This window comes from Dendrobates tinctorius, unplaced genomic scaffold (assembly GCF_039654945.1).
Source record: "Dendrobates tinctorius isolate UK_male_01 unplaced genomic scaffold, ASM3965494v1 ptg000117l, whole genome shotgun sequence".
Classification (NCBI taxonomy): Eukaryota; Metazoa; Chordata; class Amphibia; order Anura; family Dendrobatidae; genus Dendrobates; species Dendrobates tinctorius.
This window is the reverse complement of record NW_027361785.1, coordinates 6331268-6356514: the sequence shown is the minus strand read 5'-3', so window position 1 is coordinate 6356514 and position 25247 is coordinate 6331268. Positions and strand designations below refer to the sequence as shown.

Here is a 25247-nt window from a genome sequence, read left to right as displayed (position 1 = left end):
GGCAGTATGTTTAGGGTCGTTGTCCTGGTGGAATGTGAATCTATGCCCCCATTTCTGCGGGAATTCCACACGTGCACATACCTAAAAGGTTTCTAAATGTACACACGTGGTGAAAGTTGTTGGTACCCCTCATTTAATGACAGAAAAACCCAGAATGGTGACAGAAATACGGTAACTTGAATCTGACAAAATAAAATAAAAAATCTATGAAAATGAACAAATGAAAGTCAGACATTGCTTTTCAACCATGCTTCCACAGAATTTAAAAAAAAAAATAAAACTCATGAAATAGGCCTGGACAGAAATGATGGCGCCCTTATCTTAATATTTTGCTGCACAACCTTTTGGAGGCAATCACTGCAATCAAACGATTCCTGTAACTGTCACTGAGACTTCTGCACCTCTCATCAGGTATTTTGGCTCTCTCCTCAAGAGCAAACTGCTCCAGTTGTCTCGTGTTTGAGGCTGTGTGCCCACGCTGCATTTTTTTTTTTTAAGCGTTTTTGAAGCATCCCATTCATTTTAATGCATTTTGGCCTTTTTGTGCCAATTGATGCATTTTTTTCCGCATAGGAAACGCTTAGCGGCTAAAAACGCAGCATATTCATTATTTTCTGCTTACGTCTGCGTTTTTAGCTATTTCCTATGAGTCCAGAAGACGCGCGTAAAAAAATGCATCAAAAACGTGCGGTTTTTAAGCAAAAACCGAGCGGAAAAAAAATGTGCGTTTTCTGGGAAGGAGTCCGGTTTTGTATCAGGTTTTAAATGCTAACGTGGGCACATAGCCTGAAGGTTGCCTCTTCCAGAAGGCTTGTTTCAGCTCTGTCCAAAGATGCTCAATAGGATTTAGGCTATGTGCCCACGTAGCGATTCTGAAGCAGAATAAACCTGAGCAGAATCGCACAACCTGCTCCCGGGAAAACACATGCGTTTTTTGACTCGCTTTTGTAAGCGTTTGTCAAGCGTTTTTGCATGAGTTTTCCTAAGCGTGTTTGCCCATATAATTGATGGTATGCAGAATCGCATGAGATTCCGCAAAATTAATGAACATGCTGCGTTTTTAATTGCTAAGCGTTTCCGCAGCGGTTAAAAACGCAACATTGGCACAACATGTGCATTTTTCATTAAAAATCAATTGGATGCTTTTCTTAAGCGTTTCTGCAGCGGAATCGCTTGTCTAAAAGCGCTGCAGAAACGCTTAAAAAACGCTACGTGGGCGCACAGCCTTAGGCTGGGTTCACACGTAGCGGAACTCTCACGGAAATTACCGCGAGAATTCCGGAATTCCATTCCGTGGGAAAATCGCATTGATTGGTCGTCGTTTCATACTACAGATGGACAATGACCCAAAACATAGAGCCAAAGCAACCCAGGAGTTTATTAAAGCAAAGAAGTGGAATATTCTTGAATGGCCTAGTCAGTCACCTGATCTCAGCCCAATTGAGCATGCATTTCACTTGTTAAAGACTAAACTTCAGACAGAAAGGCCCACAAACAAACAGCAACTGAAAACCACCACAGTGAAGGCCTGGCAGAGTATCAAAAAGGAGGAAACACAGCGTTTGGTGATGTCCATGAGTTCAAGACTTCAGGCAGTCATTGCCAACAAAGGGTTTTCAACCAACTACTAGAAATGAACATTTTATTTACAATTATTTAATCTGTCCAATTACTTTTGGTCCCTTTAAAAACAGGGTGGCACATGTTAAGGAGCTGAAACTCCTAAACCCTTCATCCAGTTTTAATGTGGATGCCCTCAAATGAAAACTGAAAAAGTCTGAACTTCAACTGCATCTGAATTGTTTTGTTTAAAATTCATTGTGGTAATGTCTAGAACCAAAATTAGAAAAATGTTGTCTCTGTTCAAATATATATGGACCTAACTGTAGGTCAGGGCTCATAGAAAGCCACTTCAGAATAGTCCAATGTTCTCCTCTCAGGGTATGTTTCCACTGTTACAGCAGAGTGGAGGGGATTTCATGAAATCCCGTCTCCACTATGCGTTAAAAGACGCAGGCGGCAGACCCGCATAAATGGACATGTGGCACGTCTTTCCAGAACACAGCATGCCTATTTACAATGCGGCGATGCTCCGCACCGTAAATTTCCCCATAGACAATCATTAGATGTCATTAGATGCTGTAAAACCGCATCTAATGATTAGTCACATGCGTAAACGCAGCTTACTACGTCTACTAATTTAAATCAAGTTCTTACCTGTCCCGCCTCCGGAAGTCCGCGTCCACTGCAATTCTTGCAATAACTTAGCTTATCACGAGAACTACCGTGTTATCACAAGAACTGCTGTGCACTTGACCGGGAGTCATCTCTGGTCACTAGGCTAGTTCTCACGGTCAGCTGACCGTGAGAACTACAGTGTAGATGATTGCCAGAGCTCTCCGATAGTCATCTACAAGCTCTCCTATATCCAGATGTCATGAATCCAGATGTAGTAGAGCTGGACTCGTCGTGGGACACTCGTGATTAAATGGACTACGTCTTAACAGGAAGTATTTGTGGTTTTTTTTTTTTTTTTCTTCAGGAGATCGAGGGCTTCGCATGGATTTGGGCGTGCAATAAAAATATGGAAAACTGTGTAGTGTTTTATTTCATTAAAATACTTTTTTCTGGCTGTATTTTTTTTAACCCTTTAACTATAGAATTAATAATGGATAGGTGTCCTATTGACACCTCTCCATTATTAACCGGGCTTAATGTCACCTTACAAATTAAAGGTGACATAAACCTCTATTATTACCCCATATGCCACCGCTACACGGCAGTGGGAAGAGAGGCTAATTGTCAGAATTAGCGCATCTTAGAGATGCGCCATTTCTGGGGCAGCTGAGAGCTGTGTTTGCAGCCTGGAGGGGGGGGGTTCCAATATCCATGGACCTTCTCTAGGATATGAATTTTAACCTGTCTGGCTATAAATTATAGGGGGACCCCACGTCATTTTTTGGAGGGCCCCCCTACTTTAATAGCCAGAAAGGCTAGCTGCGGGCTGATATTCACAGCCTGGGAACCTCCATGGGTACTAACCCCTTCCCAGGCTACAGACATCGGCCCCAGCCATCGGCTTTCCCTCTCTGGCGCAGAAAATTGTGCAGGAGCCCATGCCATTTAAAAAAAAAAAAAAAAAAAAAAAAGTATTTAAAAAAAAAAAAAAAAAAAAAAAAAAAAAAAAAAAGCAAAAAGGACATTACATGTTAGGCCGGGGTCAGACACGCGAGAAACACACAGGAGTCTCACATGTCAATACTCGGCACTGCCGCCGGCACTCGGACAGGAGCGTGCAGCTGCATGTATTTCTATGCAGTCACACGCTCCGATCTGAGTGCCGGGTATTGACATGCGAGACTAGTGCGAGTTTCTCGCATGTCTGACTCCGGCCTAACGCAGATTTTGTGTATGTGTGTCTTTAATTCTTTATTATGTTTATTACTAAACATTGGGCTTGGTAATATCTATAGATAGATAAATCTATCCCATATCTGTCTGTGCATTATTCTTCAATGGAGTATGTAAAAGGTTGGACAAGGAAATAACATCACAATTCTTTTTTTTTTTGTTAAATAGTATATCTTTATTTGGCTTACAAAAACACATCAAAAAACGCATGTAAAAAAAAAAAGAAACATCAAAAACACATGTAAGAAAAACAAAAAAAAAAAAAAAAAAGGCAGAGGTGATCTGCCAGTGACCTCAGGTGCAGATTTGGTGCAGATTTCACCTGCGTCAAATCCTGAGCCATTTCTTTTTTTTAATCAGATCTTTTTTATTAAACATTCAGGAATCAATACAGAAAGAATATGACATCTTATATAGCTAGTAAAAATTACATTGAGAGCAGATATTATTTAAAGGGTAAAACTCTTCCTGTGTAAGAATAAATAAAAAGAAGAAATCTCAAAACACAGATATTTGCATAAAATTGAGCCTATAAACAACATGGCTCCACAAATAAATAAAAATCAAAATTATACATCAGTGCCTCATTTCAGCGGGAAAACCATCCCCGCCAGCCGCGCCACTCCGCATCATATTTCGCCCCCCCCCCCACGGATATCAGGTCCAATCCACCCCAGCCCCCTCCCACCGCGTCACTCAAAATCTACTTCGCCACAAAGGGCACTAGACTTTATTTTCACCCCCCAAGCATCCCCTCATCGCAAGCACAACAGCAACTGGTCCAACATCGCATCCCGTACCAGTGCGCCCGAGGGGAGACCCGGTGACTCCATCCATGGCTGCCAAATTTTGTAAAACTTTCTTAATGCGTTTCTTTTTAAATAAGCCCCCCTTTCCAATCTGATGACATTATTTAGTTTATTTTTAAGCTCTGACAATGTTGGTGGCATAGGATCCAACCAATGATATGCAAGTATCTTTCTTGCCTGATATAGGATTCGTGCTATTCCAAGGGCCACTGCAGAGTCCGGGTCAACCCCCTCCTCCCACAAATTCAACAAACATAGACGAGGTGACGGTCGTATTGTGATATGGTATACTTGGGCTATGAGTCCCAGGGTCTGCCTCCAGAAATCCCAAATGTGCCCGCACTCCCACATAACATGCATCAAGTGGGCATCATCCTGCCCACACCTAACACATTGTGTATTGGGCATAAGTCCCATTTTAAATAATAAGCTGGGTGTTTTATATACCCTGTGAATGAGATATATTTGCGAAAGCCGCTGGCACTCAGAAACCGCCATTTTAGGGACCTGTTCTAGAATATCGGACCACTGGTCCTCCGTCAGGGGGCCAACGTCCCATTCCCACTTATTCTTAGCAGCAGTCAGTGGATATGTCTCCAGATGGGCAGGCAATAATCTTTTATATAATTCAGAGATAAGTCCCCTAGAAGACTCAGATGTAAGTAGCATATGTAGTGTTTGATTATGTGTCACTATCACCGGATTTGTCCTTCTCTGTTTTTCCAATGCATGTCTTAGCTGTAAGTACTGATAAAAGAAGACGTGCGGGAGGTGAAATTCTGTTCTCAATTGTTCAAAACTCTTAAGAGTATTATTTTGCAAAATTTGTGACACCAGATAAATCCCTTTATCTTCCCATCTTCCGAACCCCACCAGCTTTTTGATCTCTTGCAAATCCAGATTTCGCCACAATGGCCACAATTCCGTAGGCCCATTTATCTTCAAAAGAGACTTAGCCCTATCCCACACCTTGAAAATCATAGCCAACGTGGGGTATCGTGCCCCATTTATCTGCCGTCTTCCCACCTCCAACCGGCACCCTGGATATTTCCATACCGATCCTTCCCTCACAATATCACCACCATTGTCACACGCCCAGTCTCTACCCCAACCCTTAAGATGTTGCATCTGGGAGGCTATAAAGTATATGAATGGGTTTGGCACCGCCAATCCTCCCTCCTCCTTCCCTCGCTGCAGTATCTCCAAGCGAATCCTAGCCTGTTTTTTCTTCCAAATTAATTCCCGGAATAATGTATTTATTTTTGCAAAAAAGTCCCTACAGATCCACACCGGAGAATTATGTATCAAATATAATAATTGTGGCATCATTACCATTTTGATTAAGTTAGATCTACCAATATTCGACAACGGCAGGCGACACCAAGTATGTACTTTTGCTCTAAATCGCTGCAACAGGGGCTCCAGATTCAGAGCCCGAAAATCCTTCGGGGCAGGACTAACAATTATACCCAGATACCTAAACCTCCGAACTACAGGGACCGGTATCTGCAAATCTGAGAAATCCGCCGGGAGAGGGTCTATCGGCATTAAAGCTGATTTGTACCAATTAATCCGAAGACCAGACCTCAGCCCAAATTCACAAATGACCTCCATTGCCGGCAAAATCGAGGAATGTACCTTATCTAAATATAGAAGTAAATCATCCACGTACAATGATATCCTCAACTCCACAGTTCCACATCTGAATCCCATTATTTCTCTGGACTTCCGAATTGCAACTGCCAATGGCTCCACCGCAGTAGCAAATAGCAAGGGCGAGAGCGGGCACCCCTGTCTAGTACCTCTCCCAAGAGGAAAAGACTCAGAGACCCTGCCATTAGCCCCAACCTTCGCCACCGGCGAGCCATACAACAGCCTCACCCAATTTATAAATCTGTGTCCAAAGCCCATTTTCCGAAGTACCGCCCACAAAAAACCCCACTCCAGACTATCGAACGCCTTAGCGGCGTCTAAGGACAAAATTGCTCTTCCCCTCAACTCCCCAGAACTATGTTGAATCCCCAAGTATAGTTTCCTAAGGTTCATAGATGTGGCTCTGCCTGGGATAAATCCCGTCTGATCCTTCTGTATAACAGATGAGATAACTCGGGACATCCTATTGGCGAGTACCTTGGCCAATAATTTAACATCTGTTGATAATAGGGAAATCGGGCGATATGAATCCGGAACCTCTGGATCCTTTCCGGGCTTTAATATTAAAACTATCAAAGCTTCCCTCATAGATGGCGGGAGGACCCTCTGCCTTTCAGCCTCTTCAAATACCTTAAGTAGCTTAGGTAGCAGTAAGGGTGCATAGGATTTGTAAAACTCGCCAGGCAGGCCATCCATTCCTGGAGCCTTTTCATTTTGCATCTGACCAAGCGCCTCCTCCAACAGGATGTCCCGATCCAATGAATCCCTATCGCTATCAGCCAATGCAGGGGGAGAGAGAGCATCCAGGTACTGCTCAATCTCAGTCTCCGTGAGACTGCAATCTGATGTGTATAGTCGCATATAATACCTCCTTATCTCACTCACTATGTCCGCACTGTCTGTCACAAGACCACCCGAGTCCGTTTTTAGCCTATTGATATATGAAGATCCGTCCTGTGCTCTAATGACCGTGGCCAATAAATGTCCTACTCCCTCCCCCTCTATAAAATATTTTTGTTTGAGGAAATAACGTTTATTTGCTGCCGCCGACATGAGGTTTTCCCTGAGCGACCCCTGTGCCTTCTCCAAAGCTTTTTTAGTTTCCTCTGTCGGGTTGAGTATCACCGCAGCCTCCGCAACAGACACCTCCTGGATCAGACTCTGGGTGTAGCGTCTATTTTGGCTTTTCCGTGTGCATATTTCTCTAATATATACAGTGCCTACAAGTAGTATTCAACCCCCTGCAGATTTAGCAGGTTTGATAAGATGCAAATAAGTTAGAGCCTTCAAACTTCACACAAGAGCAGGATTTATTAACAGATGCATAAATCTTACAAACCAAAAAGTTATGTTGCTCAGTTAAATTTTAATAAATTTTAAACATACAAGTGTGGGTCAATTATTATTCAACCCCTAGGTTTAATATTTTGTGGAATAACCCTTGTTTGCAATTACAGCTAATAATCGTCTTTTATAAGACCTGATCAGGCCGGCACAGGTCTCTGGAGTTATCTTGGCCCACTCCTCCATGCAGATCTTCTCCAAGTTATCTAGGTTCTTTGGGTGTCTCATGTGGACTTTAATCTTGAGCTCCTTCCACAAGTTTTCAATTGGGTTAAGGTCAGGAGACTGACTAGGCCACTCCAACACCTTGATTTTTTGCCTCTTGAACCAGGCCTTGGTTTTCTTGGCTGTGTGCTTTGGGTCGTTGTCTTGTTGAAAGATGAAATGACGACCCATCTTAAGATCCTTGATGGAGGAGCGGAGGTTCTTGGCCAAAATCTCCAGGTAGGCCGTGCTATCCATCTTCTCATGGATGCGGACCAGATGGCCAGGCCCCTTGGCTGAGAAACAGCCCCACAGCATGATGCTGCCATCACCATGCTTGACTGTAGGGATGGTATTCTTGGGGTCATATGCAGTGCCATCCAGTCTCCAAACGTCACGTGTGTGGTTGGCACCAAAGATCTCGATCTTGGTCTCATCAGACCAGAGAACCTTGAACCAGTCTGTCTCAGAGTCCTCCAAGTGATCATGAGCAAACTGTAGACGAGCCTTGACAGGACGCTTTGAAAGTAAAGGTACCTTACGGGCTCGTCTGGAACGGAGACCATTGTGGTGGAGTACGTTACTTATGGTATTGACTGAAACCAATGTCCCCACTGCCATGAGATCTTCCCGGAGCTCCTTCCTTGTTGTCCTTGGGTTAGCCTTGACTCTTCGGACAAGCCTGGCCTCGGCACGGGAGGAAACTTTCAAAGGCTGTCCAGGCCGTGGAAGGCTAACAGTAGTTCCATAAGCCTTCCACTTCCGGATGATGTTCCCAACAGTGGAGACAGGTAGGCCCAACTCCTTGGAAAGGGTTTTGTACCCCTTGCCAGCCTTGTGACCCTCCACGATCTTGTCTCTGATGGCCTTGGAATGCTCCTTTGTCTTTCCCATGTTGACCATGTATGAGTGCTGTTCACAAGTTTGGGGAGGGTCTTAAATAGTCAGAAAAGGCTGGAAAAAGAGATAATTAATCCAAACATGTGAAGCTCATTGTTCTTTGTGCCTGAAATACTTCTTAATACTTTAGGGGAACCAAACAGAATTCTGGTGGTTTGAGGGGTTGAATAATAAATGACCCTCTGAATAAACTTTTCACAATTTAAAAAAAAATTAAACAAAGAAGTAACATTCTTTTTTGCTGCAGTGCATTTCACACTTCCAGGCTGATCTACAGTCCAAATGTCACAATGCCAAGTAAATTCCGAATGTGTAAACCTGCTAAATCTGCAGGGGGTTGAATACTACTTGTAGGCACTGTAAGCCCCTGACATAGGCTTTCATGGAATCCCAGACTATGTGTGATGATGCAGAGTACTCATTAAGTTGAAAATATTCTAGAATGGAATCATGCAAAGATCCCCCTATAAGCTGGATCCAGAAGGGATTAAGCTTCCAGATAGGTCTAGATAGGGTGAGGGGGTGTCCCCATGAAAGTGTGACATGTAGCGGCGAGTGATCAGATACACTTCTAGGCAGGTAGGCCACCCCTCGTACATATGGGGTCATGAGTGTATTCCCAATGGCCAGGTCTATCCGTGACATAGCGTGGTGGGAGCTAGAGTAGCAGGAAAACTGTCTGGCTGTGGGGTTTCGGACACGCCAAAGATCTACCATACCCAGCTCCACTAACGTTCTAGCAAATGAGGTTGAGGCTGCATCTTCTGATATGTTTCCCGAATGCAACTTATCCAAATAGGGATGCAAATATGTATTAAAATCTCCTATGAGAAGAGTCGGCGCAGAGGGAAAGGAACCCAAAATAGACAAGATTCTTTTTACTGGTTCGACTGAATAGGGCGGGGGGATGTACATGGCAACCAAAATAAATTGTATACCGTATAACGTGCAAAGCAAACATACAAATCTGCCCCCAGGGTCAACCACTGATTTAGTACATGAGAAGGGGATGGACCTGTGCACCAGCACACTGACACCCCGCGCATGGGTCGAGTACGTGGAATGATATTCATGTGAAACCTATCCCTTTCTTAGCCAATGATATTATCTTTCACCATGTGGGTCTCAGACATACACAGGATAGCCGGGAGAAATTTCTGCATATTAGTAAATATAGCACATCTCTTATTTGCATCCCCGAGCCCCCTAACATTCCACGCTACAATATTAAGTGATATCGCCATAAGAGCAGACTAAAAAATGAGAAATCGGAGCATACTCCACTCCCGAGGGAGAGAAGCAATCTCCACCATCCCTCAGTACAATGAATTGGGTGACACGGCCGACGCACATCACATCCCACAGAACAATTAGGGAATACAACAACAAACGAAAAAAACAAAGGAGGGAGAGGGAGCACTGCACACCAGTGCACAGCGCCCCTACCCCCAAACACAAGTGTAACTTGCACATTTCTCTCAAATAGAGAGAATCAGGGCTAGAAAACTCGCCCAGAGTCAACGCAGGGAGAAGGGTCCACAGCTTGTCACTGTAACGAGTGTCCACAGCAATCCGGTCACCTCCCGCCCTGAATCCGAAATGGAATGAACAGTAGTAATTATACCAGCATAGCGTCCTAGACAAAAAGGAGTAACAACACCTGGTGGCGAAAAAAGGGAGAACTTCAAGTATTCTTCCTCCTCATGGACCTCTCATTAATATCCAGCCAGGACAGCGCCATTCCCGCCGTATCAAAAAAGTGCGTTTCTCCATTCACATCAATCCGCAGTCTAGCAGGGTACATCATGGAATATGTCACCTGTAAGTCACGTAGGCGTTTTTTAATCTCAATAAATTGCGCCCTTTTACGCTGCACCTCCAGGGAAAAATCAGGGAAAATGGAGACTTTCCTCCCATTAATAGCAAGTTCCTTAATGTCTCTGGATCTACGCAGGATAGCATCTCTATCTTTAAAGTGTAGGAGCTTGAGCAAGATGGGACGCGGGGGTGCTCCCGGCGGGGGGGCACGCGTAGGGACCCTGTGTGCTCTCTCAATAGTAAAGAATGGGGACAAAACATCTTTACCAAAGGTGTTCAGTAGCCATTTTTCAAAAAAGCCCAGTGAGTCAGTCCCCTCCGTCCTCTCCGGAACCCCCACCAGTCGCAGATTACTTCTACGGGAGCGGTTCTCTAAATCATCCACCTTGTTCAGCAGTATTGTAATATTTTGCGTGGCTTTTCCCAGCTCCCGTGTTATTGGTGGCAATTTATCCTCCGTCGCACCAACACGCTCCTCCAGTTCCTCCACCCTGGCAGTCACCCCCCGCAGCTCTTGTTTAATACAGGCCATGTCCTTGTTGACAATCTCCATTTGATTACTTAGAGTGGCCAGTGTGGTATTGCAGGAGTTAATTGCTGCGAGGATTTCTCCCAGCGTGGGCTCAGCAGTCACAGACTCCGGCTGCTCCCCATCCCCCACTCCTTCCTCCTCCAGCACAGGCCCCTGTGTCTGCACGTGTCGGGCTGAAGGGGGGCCCAGTTTACTCACTGTTCCCTCCCTGGAGAGATGATCCTCTAGCTCCATGCTGCAGCCAGCGTCTGCCTCAGTCTGTGCACTGGGCGATCGAGCAGCAGCAGAAGGCACCCTTGCATATCGTTCCAGCCTGTCAGCAGCTCCCATCGCTCCACTACCGGCCGACTTGTTGTTTTCTGGCGCCATCCTGGATGTAGCAGAGGCGCGCCCCGGCGTCTCCTTATCTTTTTTACTGCCGCGGTTCGACATGGCCCAAGGATCCTCCGCTGTCTAGACGCCCAGGGAGATATTGCAGCCCTCCAGGTCAGTGGGACTCGTCAGCAGTGCCGGTAATCAGGATTTATTGTCGGATCCGGGCAGGAGCTCTCTCACTCCACGTCCTCCCTACATGAGGTCCAGGCCACGCCCCCATCCTGAGCCATTTCTGACCGTGGTAACATACCCCAAGCCATTCTTGGGTGGTTTTAGCTGTGCGTTTTGGGTCATTATCCTGTTGCAAGACCCATGACCTGCGACGGAGACCAAGCTTTCTGACACTGGGCAGCACATTTCTCTCTAGAATACCTTGCAGAGCTGAGTCCTGCAGTGCACAGGCACCAGACCTCTCTGACCTTTTCAACAGGGCAGAGCAGTGCGCCTGCGCAGGAGCCGCGACGGTAGGCAAAGAAGAGGATGTCATAGTTAGAAGACGGGAGGCGCCGGACCGGACCGGACCGTGACACCCATTGGGCCAAAACCGGACCCTGACCGCCCCTGGGTGAGTATAATATAACTCGTTTTTCTTCTCTTTCAGGTTACATTGGGGGCTTATCTACAGCATTACAGAATGCTGTAGATAAGCCCCTGATGGCGGTGCCGGCAGCTGATAGTCAAAAAAATAGGTGACAGATTCCCTTTAACATGTTTGACTATAATTTTCTTTCTAATCTCCTGAGACAACTCTTTCATTCGCTTCCTCTGGTCCATGTTGAGTGTGATACACATCATGTCACCAAACAGCACAGTGAGTATCTGTAGCCCTCTATACAGGCCCATTCGCTGAATCCAAGATTGTAGACACCTGTGATGCTAATTAGTGGACACCTTGATTTAACATGTCCCTTTTGTCACATTATTTTCAGGGCTACCATCATTTCTGTCCAGGCAAAAAATTCTGTGGAAGCATGGTTGAAAAGCAATGTCTGACTTTCATGTGATCATTTTCATAATTTTTTATTTATTATTACTTTTGTCAGATTCAAGTTATTTCTGTCACCATGTGGGTTTTTCTGTCATTAAACGAGGGGTACCAACAATTTTGACCTCGTTTTGACTGCAACATAGGGGGTTGCAGTCCAGAGCCAGGCAACTGGTGTGGTGCCGCTATACCTGCAAGTTTTACATGGTAACAGCGTTGGTTGCCACGAGATATCAACCCACCAGGGTGCGATATCCAGTACATACGGTCCCCGCCAGTGTACTATATACGGTAGGTATGGTTCGCCAATGTGTAACATCCAGTAGGTACGGCCCGCCATTGTGCTATATCCGGCAGCTATGGCCTGCCAGTTTACTATATCCGGCAGGTATGGACCCATCAATATGCTATATCCGGCAGGTATGGTCCACCAATATGCTATATCCGGAAAGTACGTCCCCGCCAATGTGCTATATACAGTAGATTTCGCCTTCCAGCGTGCTATATCTGGTAGATTTGGCCCGCCAGTGTGCTACATCGGGTTTTATCATGTTTGCTTGTATCCTTGTTTTACTGACTTGTGAATAAATTGGATTTTAAAATTAGATGGACGTGTCGGATCCCTTCCTTCCTCCTCCTCTCTACGACTGTACCTCACCAACAGAAGTGGTACCCTCCACAAGTACCTCCATCCTGGACATTGATTATTTTTCAGCTTGGTGAGCGCCATCCATTTTCCTTTCTCTATAAAATATGAGAACTGGGACTAACATGTGACCTTCTCATTATCAGCAGTGTTCTTATTTTTATCTGGAATTCACAGCAAGGTGGTGGATTATGTTTTGTTGTATGACAAATAGATGGCCACTGCCAAAAAGGAGTTCAAATGGAGTCCAAAGCTTCATATTTTAGACTTGGTATGGCTCATTCAAACGAATGGCTACAAAAGCCATACAAAAGTCAGAATACAGATTTCCAGCTACTCACACAACACTATGGCGAGCTGAGCTATGAGATGGAATCTGATTATTTGCGCTCCCACAGACTTGAGAAGAATCTAGTATATGCTGCGATTTCTTTCACACGGACATTAGATCCAAGTGAAAAAAAACTCATCTGAACAGTGCAATTAAGTAACATTACTCCCAGTGATATCCGTTTGTTTTTTTTTCTTCACGGAAAGCACTTGGGCCAAAAATACGGCTGTGTGAACCCACCTTTGAGGCTATGTGCACATGGTGCGTTTCTGCTGCATATACACAGCAGATTTGGCCCTGCGTATACGCAGAACTGCATGTGATGTACAGCACCATTGTAGCCTATGTGAAACAAAATCCGCTGTGCACATGCTGCTTTTTTTTTCTGTGCGGATTTGGTGAGGAATGAAAAAAGCAGCATGTAATTTCTTTTGTGCGCTTTTGGTGCAGTTTTCCACCTGCTCCATTCTAGAAATTCGCAGGTGGAAAACCGCAGGGGGAAACTGCACAAAACATTCAGTGAAACCGCACAAAAAAAAAACCCAACTAAATACACAGGAAATATGCATTTGACCTGCAGATTTAGTGAAATCTGCGCAGAAAATTCCAAAGCAGAATACACACCATGTGCACATACCCTAAAGAATCAAAGAATGGGAAGTCTGAAATTGGACATGCTGGAAACCTCATCTCCCACATCATCTGTCAGAGGGCACTGTTCACCAGGGCTGTGGAGTCGGCAAGCCACAGTTGCGACTCAGACTCCTGGATTTTATCAGGCTCCGACTCCGGCAATAAACACTTTTATGCAGTTAATAAGAAGAAATCTATAAATTTGTCCTCAGAAAAAGTATTGCCTCTGTCAGATCCTCCTTCATGGATGCCCTCAAATCTGATCTAATTATTTTGAGAGCAGAGAACAACCTCTCTACACTAACTTGTGTTGGTGGCAAAGCAGTAACCACTCGGGCAATATCTCTGACAGTGTCAGGATACAGAGGAATCGCTTGTTGCACTGTTATTTTTGATGAACGGTCAAATTTCTCAATTTCTTTTAGTGCACATGAAAAATTCTGCTGAAATGTACTGGCTGTGTTCCTTGATGGGGATGACTCTTCTATGCGGGAACGCTTTGCACGATCATTGTGATCCAAATATTTTTCGAAATTAAATTCTTCATCAGTTGATGATGAGGGTGAAGATGTGCCTGACGACCAAATTCTTCTTGTTCCTCCTGACTGTTCTGCAACCCTTTCATCCTTACTGCTATTTCAAACAGAGCTTCTTTTCCTTTACTTAGCTGTTGATCATCTAGAAGAATCCGATGCATTGGGTCTACATAAACAGCTGCCAAAAGAATGTTATTTTGTAATAGTAGCTCCTCTCTCCGTTTCATTGATGTAGCAATGCCACTTGCAATTAACCCTCCTCTTTGGGACAGGCGAAACATCAGGTTCTTCCACTCCTTTAAGAAAATACCTGGAGTTAAGTCCTCTGCTTGTAATTATTTAGTCACTGTAAATGGGTGCTCTAGCAATTTTTCCAGCTCAGTCACCTGATTCCACTGACTTTCATTTAGCGTCAGTGGAGGGTTAGCCATGTCTACAAGAAAGGATTTCAGTTCAACCAAGCGCTGAATCATTAAGTACTGCCCCATCGTGTGGCTTGATCAATAATTGCCCCTTTTCCAGCACCTCTCTTCAAAATTGAGTCAACTTTAGGGGTTCTGGCAACAGTAGCCAATTTTCTCACCTTGCCAATCAGTGCAGCAGCATGTCCTTCTTGCAGACTGTCTCTTATAGCCAGCTGTAGCGTATGCACAACACAGCGCATGTGATGAATGAAAGAACATATTGACACAGTTTCAACAAGATCATCTAAACTATCATGTTGCTGTTCATCTGAAGCAACTTCAGTTTGCTCCTCAGTTACAATACTGTGTTCCTCTATTTCAAACATTTCTGTGTCTGTGGACCCAGAATGTTCTTCTAGCTGCTGGTCACCATCATTACTCTCATTCATTAGCTTAATAGTACTTATCATATTTGAAGCATTGTCAGTTACGACAGAAAGAACTTGCTCTTTTTTAAGTTCATAGTCTTGCAGAACCTTTTCCACCAAGACCTGGAGAAACTCACTGGTGTGATGAGCTTTGGTGTCTTTTACTGCCAATGTCTTGGTAACTATTTCATTTTTGTCACAAACAAATCGGACATTGATGGCAAAATAGTTCACTCTGTGACGTGTGCAGGCATCCATTTTAAGAAACAGAAAGCGTCCCTTGAGAGTTTTTTTAAGTTCTTCCTTTTGTTTAAAAGCTTCTTCGATTACTAATTTTCTAATACTCTCTCTCTCCAGAGAAACACCAAGCTTGCAGGCCATTTCCCCATTCAGACACATAAAAGCTGGTCGTGAAAATAATGAAATAGGCACACTATCCTTTACAACAAGCTCTATGATCTGTTTTTTAAATGTATCTACTGTCATTGTCACAGTAACTTTGTCACTGACAAAATATCTTGCAACTGATGGCTGCAAAGTTCTCTGCTCCTTTGTTTGGCTGGAAGAGCTGGGCACTGGTTCATTGGTTTGGATGCAGTCTTTCTCATCCACTGTTTTCAGTACTTCTGCATGAAAGCGCTTTAAATGTCTCTTTAGATTAGAAGTTCTGGTAGGAGCATTTTTATCTTTGCCTGAATATGCACTCATCTTGGCTTCACAGCATTTGTTTTCGTCTGGATCATTTGTCATACACTGACAGACATAATGTTTTCTATCTTGAGTGATGGTGAAATGTTCAAATACAGCTGATTTAATGTGATGCTTCTTTGACATTCTCAGGTTTTTAATTCTGCATTCACAATCCAAATGACAATTGTTTTTCCTAAAAACAATTGTACAAAATTATTGCCAGGTCGTACAACTGATATAGTGGTCAGTAATACTGTTATTATTCCTCATGTACTCACAGTTAACTGATGCAAAGTTTGTTGAAAGGATAATACTTCTTACAGTCTTCCTCTTCTGAGTAGCAGGCAGCTGTGAGATGCTTGGAAGACGCACACCTAGTATGATCTAGTCTAGAGGAGGAGCTTTACTACTAAGAATTTGCAACACATTTTCACTTTCAGTTTCATACATTGTAAGTAGGGGGGTTGGGGCAGCATGAGGTTAACCAAGTATAAGATTAGATAAGGGCAGTAGAGAACAGTGACACACAAGAAGTAAGAAATGTCTATCTCCAGCAGAACTGCTTATCACTGTTGTTCATAGTTTGATAGAACATATATATTTGAGTAACATTTATAAAATTCATATGAAAGTTCAATTATGAAATATTAATACGTTTTTTTTTAAAGCTGGAGTCGGTACATTTCTACCGACTCCAACCAAAACTAACTCCGACTCCACAGCCCTGCTGTTCACACTGTTTATGCAGACTGTCTGCATGCTGCATCTGAATCCTTAAAGAACAGGATTCAAACAGAATCCCCAATGGAACCATAGAGTACAATGACACAAATAGCGTTCCAATTCACTTGTTTCTGGTGGCATTAGTCTTTCAAGATGGGCACTAATTTTTTTTTTTTTCCAGGGATAGCGCCATTAATTCCACAGCTTTTTACAGACATCATCATCACTGTCCCTGATGGGGCTCACAATCTAAACTCCCTATCAGTATTTCTTTGGAATGTGGGAAGAACCCGAAGTACCCAGAGGAAATCCACGCAAACATGGGGAGAACATACAAACTCCTTGCATATGTTGTCCTTGGTGGGATTTGAACCCAGGACTCCAAGGCTGCAATGCTAACCACTGAGCCACCTATGACATACAGTTGGCTATATACCTGAAACAGTCAGTGAAAAGCAGACCATGCAACTGCGGCGTGTGATGTCCATTTTTCTTTTTTCACAGACCCATAATTGATAAAAGTAAACGGGGATACGTCCTTATATGATTTATGAACCATTTGTTAGTATTAGGTCAGTGAAGAAAAAAAAAAAAAAAACAAAAAAAAACACGACAGCAAACCTATATCAGAATGTAAGAGGAGTCCTTAGGGAGAGTTCACACACAAAAACCACAGCACTGGGGCAGCTACAGTATACCTGGAATGCCTAAGGCCGGAGTCACACAGTCCGAGCACGGGCCGCATTTCACCAACTGGTTATGGGTCTCCTGATCTGACCTTGACTCCATCCTACATGCCAATGGGGTTGCAGAGTATGGGTCAGGAGACCCGTGGCTAGTGTTGAGCGATACCAGCCAATACTGAAAAATATCGTATAGGAATGGATCGGCCGATCTAAAAAAAAGTATCGGGTATCGCCGATTCCGATACCGGAAGTCCCATTCAAGTCTATGGGACTTCCGGTATCGAAATAAGAAAAACCCTTTTCTCTCCTTGTACAGCCTCTCGGGGGTGTGTACGGACCTTCCGGGGGTCTGTGCCGGCCTGCCGGGGCTCTGTGCCGACTGTCCGGGGGTCTGTGCAGGCATCGTCCGATGGGACTACAAGTCCCATCGGGCTATGCCTGCTACCATGACGGTGATTGACACGTTAGCCAATGATGGGACAGTAGTAGTCCCATCATACGGCTAATGTGTTGAATGAAAAAAACATACTACATATATACATACTACATACATACATATACACTACATACATACTACATACATACATATATACATACTATATACATACTACATAATGTATGTAGTATGTATATAGTATGTATGTATATATGTAGCATGTATGTTGTATATATGTATGTTGTATGAATGTAGTATGTATATGTAGCATGTATCATGTATATGTAGCATGTATCATGTATATGTATCATGTAGCATGTATCATGTATATGTATCATGTATATGTATCATGTATATGTATCATGTATATGTATCATGTATATGTATCATGTATATGTAGCATGTATATGTAGCATGTATATGTAGCATGTATATGTAGCATGTATATGTAGCATGTATATGTAGCATGTATATGTAGCATGTATATGTAGCATGTATATGTAGCATGTATATGTAGCATGTATATGTAGCATGTATATGTAGCATGTATCATGTACATGTAGCATGTATATGTAGCATGTAGCATGTATATGTAGCATGTAGTATGTAGCATGTAGTATGTATATGTAGCATGTAGTATGTATATGTAGCATGTAGTATGTATATGTAGCATGTAGTATGTATATGTAGTATGTATATGTAGCATGTATGTATGTAGTATGAATGTAGTATATATGTAGTATGTATGTATTATGTTTTTTTTTTTTACATTCAACACATTAGCCGGATGATGGGACTACTACTGTCCCATCATTGGCTAATGTGTCAATCACTGTCAGTGTAGCAGGCATCGCCCGATGGGACTTGTAGTCCCATCAGACGATGCCTGCACACACAAGACCCCCGGCAGGCCCACACAGACCACCGGCAGCCGGCACAGGCACCCGGCACAGACCCCAGAGAGGCCCGCACAGACCACCGGCAGCCGGCACAGGCACCCGGCAGGCCCGTACAGACCCACGACAGTTGGCACAGACCGTGCATCATGATGACTTCATTTCAGCAGCCAATCACAGCCATGCCAATAGTTAACATGCCTAACAGGATGTGCCCACACTTCTGAGGATTCCCATTGGCTGAATCAAATCGAGCAGGCTGATCGCTTTATGGGAACTTCCGATTCCGGTATCCGATACGAAAAAAGTATCGGAAGTCGGTATCGGAATTCCGATACAGCTAATATCGGCCGATACCCGATACTTGCGGTATTGGAAACCTCAACACTACCCGTGGCCTGTTTGTACACTGTAGACCATAACACATGGATGTGTGAATGCAGCCTGAGGTTATGCGCAGTCAACATATTTTTCCTGTGGCTTCTCAATGGAACGAACCTCCAGGAGACATCCCAGGCTGACTCTTGGATTTCTGCCACAAATTCTCAGTTTAAAAGTTGTGCGTCCAATTCAATGGCGTTAATCTGTGTATGGCTACCCGCATTAGATACAAAAACGATCAGTCACTTGCTTATCTGGTTTTTATGTATGTGTTGGTAAAACGATAGTTGTATGAACTGTAAAGTGAATGTCATTTTGAAAAGGAGGACGTGGTTTGTGGGTGATTTTGTGACAGAGTTTAATGTGAAAACTCTGAATATAAACTACAGGGATCTGTTCATTTGTGCAATGACAACATTGGGCAACAGGCATATATGTACTAATATTTCCCAACACATAATGGACCCCCACTGAAGCTCTAGGAGATGGGAACTGGTAGCTCGGATAGGTGGATTTTTTCATTTTTGGAAGGCAATTGCCACCAGCACAAACACCTTTGGTAGTAGCTTGATCATTGTCATTTGCTTCTATAGTCACACCATTATAAAAAGTGTAACAAAATAAACTGAAACGTTCTGATAGTTTACATGTATGCTAAAAAACAATCCATTAATGCTACCAGTCACTGACTACATGTCACGGAAAAAATAGCTGCTGTGCAGTAGGGCACGGCGTGTGGAGGCTGAGACGACATGCTTCACATACTGACACCCTGGGGCTACAAATAAAGGAGGAAACTAAATCTAGTAAACCCCTGCAGCATGTGTAACACTATTCAGACAGTGCTACACATCCCGTGTGTCTCGGTGGCTGTATACCTGGAGACGGTACAGACGGCATGTGCCAACACCACAGGTAGGCACGATGGCAAAATGACAAATCACTATACTATCCTTTGTAGTGTTAATGGAAACCTTGCTATCATTAATACACACAAGCTATTTTGTAGGCTGATGTCCCCAAAGATTTTGGCCACCATCGTCTAAAGCGAGACAATATCACTGTGCTGAAACTGCCAAAAGACTAGCATTAGCATACTCTTGTATAAAATTGTACATGAAAGATAAGTTGTAAATTCTCTGTGTTCCTGCACTGGAGAAGGTGTGAGGGTCTGGATCCTACCAATACCACCAAAGGAGAGTCGTACAGGCTAATCCCAGCTCATAGCTACATTTGAAGGTCGAATGTGGATACACCAGTAATTCATGGCTCGGGAACGTGTACCCACATCCCTATGTATCTCCTACAGGACACATGGAAAGGACCTGCTTGTATCTATCAAGTCACACCAGATACTAACAAACTGTACATTTGATCAAGTCACTTCCAGCCCAATGTTTAACATGCACATTTGGTTATGTCCATTGTAAACTTGCTATTGGTGCCACCACTGAAACTACATTACCTCATCTTAACCTGCTGCTCCCCCCACCTCCCCATGCTTTACACTGCAGCTCAACCTGTTCTTAAGCTTTCTGGTATGGTTTAATAGACCCACCAAAACAATGAGAATAAGCTACAAGCGGATAAACCACTTGCGATCGGAGCTCCTATACTGTGTATTCTGGGATGGAGGATCCATTAATGATTGTCGTTCTGACAACTGCAAACAATGAAAGAGATTGAATGGAAACAGACACCTGCATAATACCGCACTGCATGTCAATGATGAATCACGGATACACAGCCTACTCAATATCCTGTTTCTCAACCAGATTTACGTATTGCAAGGCTAATAAAGAGCAGCTCAATCCGCCTCACTACAGCTCCACCATACTGACATTATGGGTTTATTCCTACATCCATGGTGGATCCTTTTTCAGCCATTTCACAACTTATAATTAGTCAGGTTTTTAGACTATAAGATCTGCACGCATTTCAGCTGAGCCTTCCATCATCAGTATACTTTAAAAGAGACTTCCCATTATGTACCTCTCTTATGCAAGGCTCAGACCCAAGCCACAGTAAAGAAGCGCAGTGGAACACATCCCCCACTGAAACCGATACTAACGCTAACTCGGGCAGCCAATATCGGCACCCAGTAGAAGCAGCGCCAGTGTGTAGGAGACCTGGGCGCAGAAGAGTGCTGCCGAGGGACACATCGGGAGGCGCTTATAGGAGATCCATGCGATATCGCAGTCTTGTCGGCTCTGGATGATGCAAGGAAAATGCTTCTACTTGTAGGATAGGACGTGGTTCATCTCCGAATCAATCCAGTGCAGGATTCTGTATTGTAGTGGTCACCACTGCACTGATGAGGCTCTGGGAGAGTGATAGCAGCAGCTTGATCTTTCATGTAGATAAAACGTACACCGACAGTGCTACCCAATTGGCCTCTGCGGGACCCAACCTGTGTAAAAGTTCAAGCCGCTCCAATAACTCTCACTGAACCTAGAAGAACTGCTGCAGGCCTGACAACACAGAAATCTGCCCCCGGACGCACATTAAATACAGGATAGAGGATTAGAATAATGACTTATGGTCTGTAGTTACAGTATTACATATACATCACAGGACATCAGGTGTTCTGTAGTCACATAATATCCCATGCTACAGTACATGCACAGACATCAGATGGTATGCACAGGGTAAATTGTGACCGATATAACACATACTATAACCGGTTTTCATTGTTGTAGCGTTCAAGCGTGCATTAGTGCCTCGTCTACCAGGTTAGAGTAGAATTTCTACCTTACTACCCAGCATAACCTTTTAAAATCAAGTGTCATCCCTATTGTGGGCAGTGAGGGCCATAATAGGGTATAGCTACGATCGGGAAACGGGTTGTGGGTCGCTTTTTACAGGATCAGTGCACTTTATCATGGACACATTAGGGGGAAATTTAGCACTTTTGACTGGAGGTTGTGCGGTTGATTTTTGTGCAAAGTCGTGGCCATTCAATATACAGTGCCTACAAGTAGTATTCAACCCCCTGCAGATTTAGCAGGTTTGATAAGATGCAAATAAGTTAGAGCCTTCAAACTTCACACAAGAGCAGGATTTATTAACAGATGCATAAATCTTACAAACCAAAAAGTTATGTTGCTCAGTTAAATTTTAAACATAAAAGTGTGGGTCAATTATTATTCAACCCCTAGGTTTAATATTTTGTGGAATAACCCTTGTTTGCAATTACAGCTAATAATCGTCTTTTATAAGACCCGATCAGGCCAGCACAGGTCTCTGGAGTTATCTTGGCCCACTCCTCCATGCAGATCTTCTCCAAGTTATCTAGGTTCTTTGGGTGTCTCATGTGGACTTTAATCTTGAGCTCCTTCCACAAGTTTTCAATTGGGTTAAGGTCAAGAGACTGACTAGGCCACTCCAACACCTTGATTTTTTGCCTCTTGAACCAGGCCTTGGTTTTGTTGGCTGTGTGCTTTGGGTCGTTGTCTTGTTGGAAGATGAAATGACGACCCATCTTAAGATCCTTGATGGAGGAGCGGAGGTTCTTGGCCAAAATCTCCAGGTAGGCCGTGCTATCCATCTTCCCATGGATGCGGACCAGATGGCCAGGCCCCATGGCTGAGAAACAGCCCCACAGCATGATGCTGCCACCACCATGCTTGACTGTAGGGATGGTATTCTTGGGGTCGTATGCAGTGCCATCCAGTCTCCAAACGTCACGTGTGTGGTTGGCACCAAAGATCTCGATCTTGGTCTCATCAGACCAGAGAACCTTGAACCAGTCTGTCTCAGAGTCCTCCAAGTGATCATGAGCAAACTGCAGACGAGCCTTGACATGACGCTTTGAAAGTAAAAGGTACCTTACGGGCTCGTCCGGAACGGAGACCATTGCGGTGGAGTACGTTACTTATGGTATTGACTGAAACCAATGTCCCCACTGCCATGAGATCTTCCCGGAGCTCCTTCCTTGTTGTCCTTGGGTTAGCCTTGACTCTTCGGACAAGCCTGGCCTCGGCACGGGAGGAAACTTTCAAAGGCGGTCCAGGCCGTGGAAGGCTAACAGTAGTTCAATAAGCCTTCCACTTCCGGATGATGCTCCCAACAGTGGAGACAGGTAGGCCCAACTCCTTGGAAAGGGTTTTGTACCCCTTGCCAGCCTTGTGACCCTCCACGATCTGGTCTCTGATGGCCTTGGAATGCTCCTTTGTCTTTCCCATGTTGACCATGTATGAGTGCTGTTCACAAGTTTGGGGAGGGTCTTAAATAGTCAGAAAAGGCTGGAAAAAGAGATAATTAATCCAAACGTGAAGCTCATTGTTCTTTGTGCCTGAAATACTTCTTAATACTTTAGGGGAACCAAACAGAATTCTGGTGGTTTGAGGGGATGAATAATAAATGACCCTCTGAAAAAACTTTTCACAATTTAAAAAAAAATTAAACAAAGAAACATTCTTTTTTGCTGCAGTGCATTTCACACTTCCAGGCTGATCTACAGTCCAAATGTCACAATGCCAAGTTAATTCCGAATGTGTAAACCTGCTAAATCTGCAGGGGGTTGAATACTACTTGTAGGCACTGTAACTGGCAAAACCTTTCCCAACTGTGAGTTGGCATTGTTGGTTTAGGGTGCAGAGAACGGCGGGTCTAAACATCACCCTGAGCAAGTTGTGCGTTCCTGCATTATCCTACGATTAGTCACAGCATTGGCCCCTCTGTCAGGGGTACAGCAGAGATCACCAGCTTTACATGGGCGCCGGGAACGCGCGGGCACAGGCCGAATGTCTCAGCACCTTACCACTACACGCACATTTACAAAGTGGTGTAAAGGAGAATTAGTCACCGCAAATATTTATGTAGAAGGAGGTTGTGGCCAGCACCAGGTCTGTACCTCCTAACAGGGCTCAGATTGCAGGTAGTGAACATTAGCACAATAGTGGCCCCCATGCGGACTAGCATTCCTTCCACTGCAGCCCCTCATCAGCACTGGCAGCGGAGGGAGCGCGGGGCCCGACGTGCTCCAGCATCTGGGCGCAGTACCCAGTACAGAAGCCGCCGGCACTCACCTCAGCTTCTCCCCGTGGAAGCCATTGAGCCCCCCGCTGTCAGGACGCTCCTTCCTCCTCCTGTACAGGTCTGACTGGGTCAGCGCTTTCAGCTGTAATGCGCTCATTCTTTTTTCCAGAACACAAAAATGTCAGAGAGTAGAGAAACCCGGAGCGGCTGAGCGTAGCCCGCAGTCACAGAGCGGCCGCACACCTGCACCACGGGCGGAGGCCGGCACAGCTTCCTGTTCCTCACCGCACACACCCAGCACAGGCCGATCACCTGCACCTATGGGGTGGCCGCTGCTATGGGGAGGGCGGCTCTTGTCCTTGTGCACACTGTCATTATTGTGCTCCGTGCCCACACAACACAGTGCAGCTGCGGGCCGGAGAGGACAATGCAGAAAACAACAAGAGGCCATCCCTATGGTGACCCGAGAGCATGACAGCATTGCCGGAGTCATAGGGCCTACACACCACAAGGTCCAGGTGCCCCGCCATCTCCTCAGCAGCACGGTGCAGGCCGGTACTGGGCTGGAAAACCAAGAACCCTATGAAGTAGGAAAGAAATCCAGTCAGTCAGTACACCAACACCAGATTAACGAGTTTCAGGACATACACTTATGTGTGAGATGTGGCGGTTCAGTCTGCACAACTAGACCTTCATCAGGTAATTGTCATAGTAATCCGTAGACAGCGGATAGAGTGAGATCTCCGTCACCAGGCCTTACCGCCTGTAGACTGTAAGCCCGCAGGGGCAGGGTCCTCTCCCCTCTGTATCACCAGGCCTTACCGCCTGTAGAATGTAAGCCCGCAGGGGCATGTTCCTCTCCCCTCTGTATCACCAGGCCTTACCGCCTGTAGACTGTAAGCCCGCAGGGGCAGGGTCCTCTCCCCTCTGCATCACCACGCCTTACCGCCTGTAGAATGTAAGCCCGCAGGGGCATGGTCCTCTCCCCTCTGTATCACCAGGCCTTACCGCCTGTAGACTAAGCCCTCAGGGGCAGGGTCCTCTCCCCTCTGTATCACCACGCCTTACCGCCTGTAGAATGTAAGCCCGCAGGGGCATGGTCCTCTCCCCTCTGTATCACCAGGCCTTACCGCCTGTAGACTGTAAGCCCGCAGGGGCAGGGTCCTCTCCCCTCTGCATCACCACGCCTTACCGCCTGTAGAATGTAAGCCCGCAGGGGCAGGGTCCTCTCCCCTCTGTATCACCACGCCTTACCGCCTGTAGACTGTAAGCCCGCAGGGGCAGGGTCCTCTCCCCTCTGCATCACCACGCCTTACTGCCTGTAGACTGTAAGCCCGCAGGGGCAGGGCCCTCTCCCCCTCTATCACCAGGCCTTACCGCCTGTAGAATATAAGCCCTCAGGGGCAGGGCCCTCTCCCCTCTGTATCACCACGCCTTACCGCCTGT

The 25247-nt window shown here is 45.0% G+C and overlaps 1 protein-coding gene across 5 annotated transcripts in view; it reads right to left on the bottom strand.

Annotated features, from left to right (window-relative positions):
* LIMS1 (LIM zinc finger domain containing 1) overlaps positions 1 to 25247 on the bottom strand; it is a 124028-nt gene that overhangs the window by 27881 nt on the left and 70900 nt on the right. The window contains exon 1 of one of the 5 annotated variants that reach the window (XM_073590488.1): positions 23852 to 24122. The exons of the other annotated variants lie outside the window; for them this stretch is intronic. Coding sequence (XP_073446589.1) covers positions 23852 to 23958 — 107 coding nt within the window. The 5' untranslated portion in view covers positions 23959 to 24122. Of the gene's footprint in view, positions 1 to 23851; positions 24123 to 25247 lie in introns of those variants that run through there. 5 annotated transcript variants of the gene reach the window in all.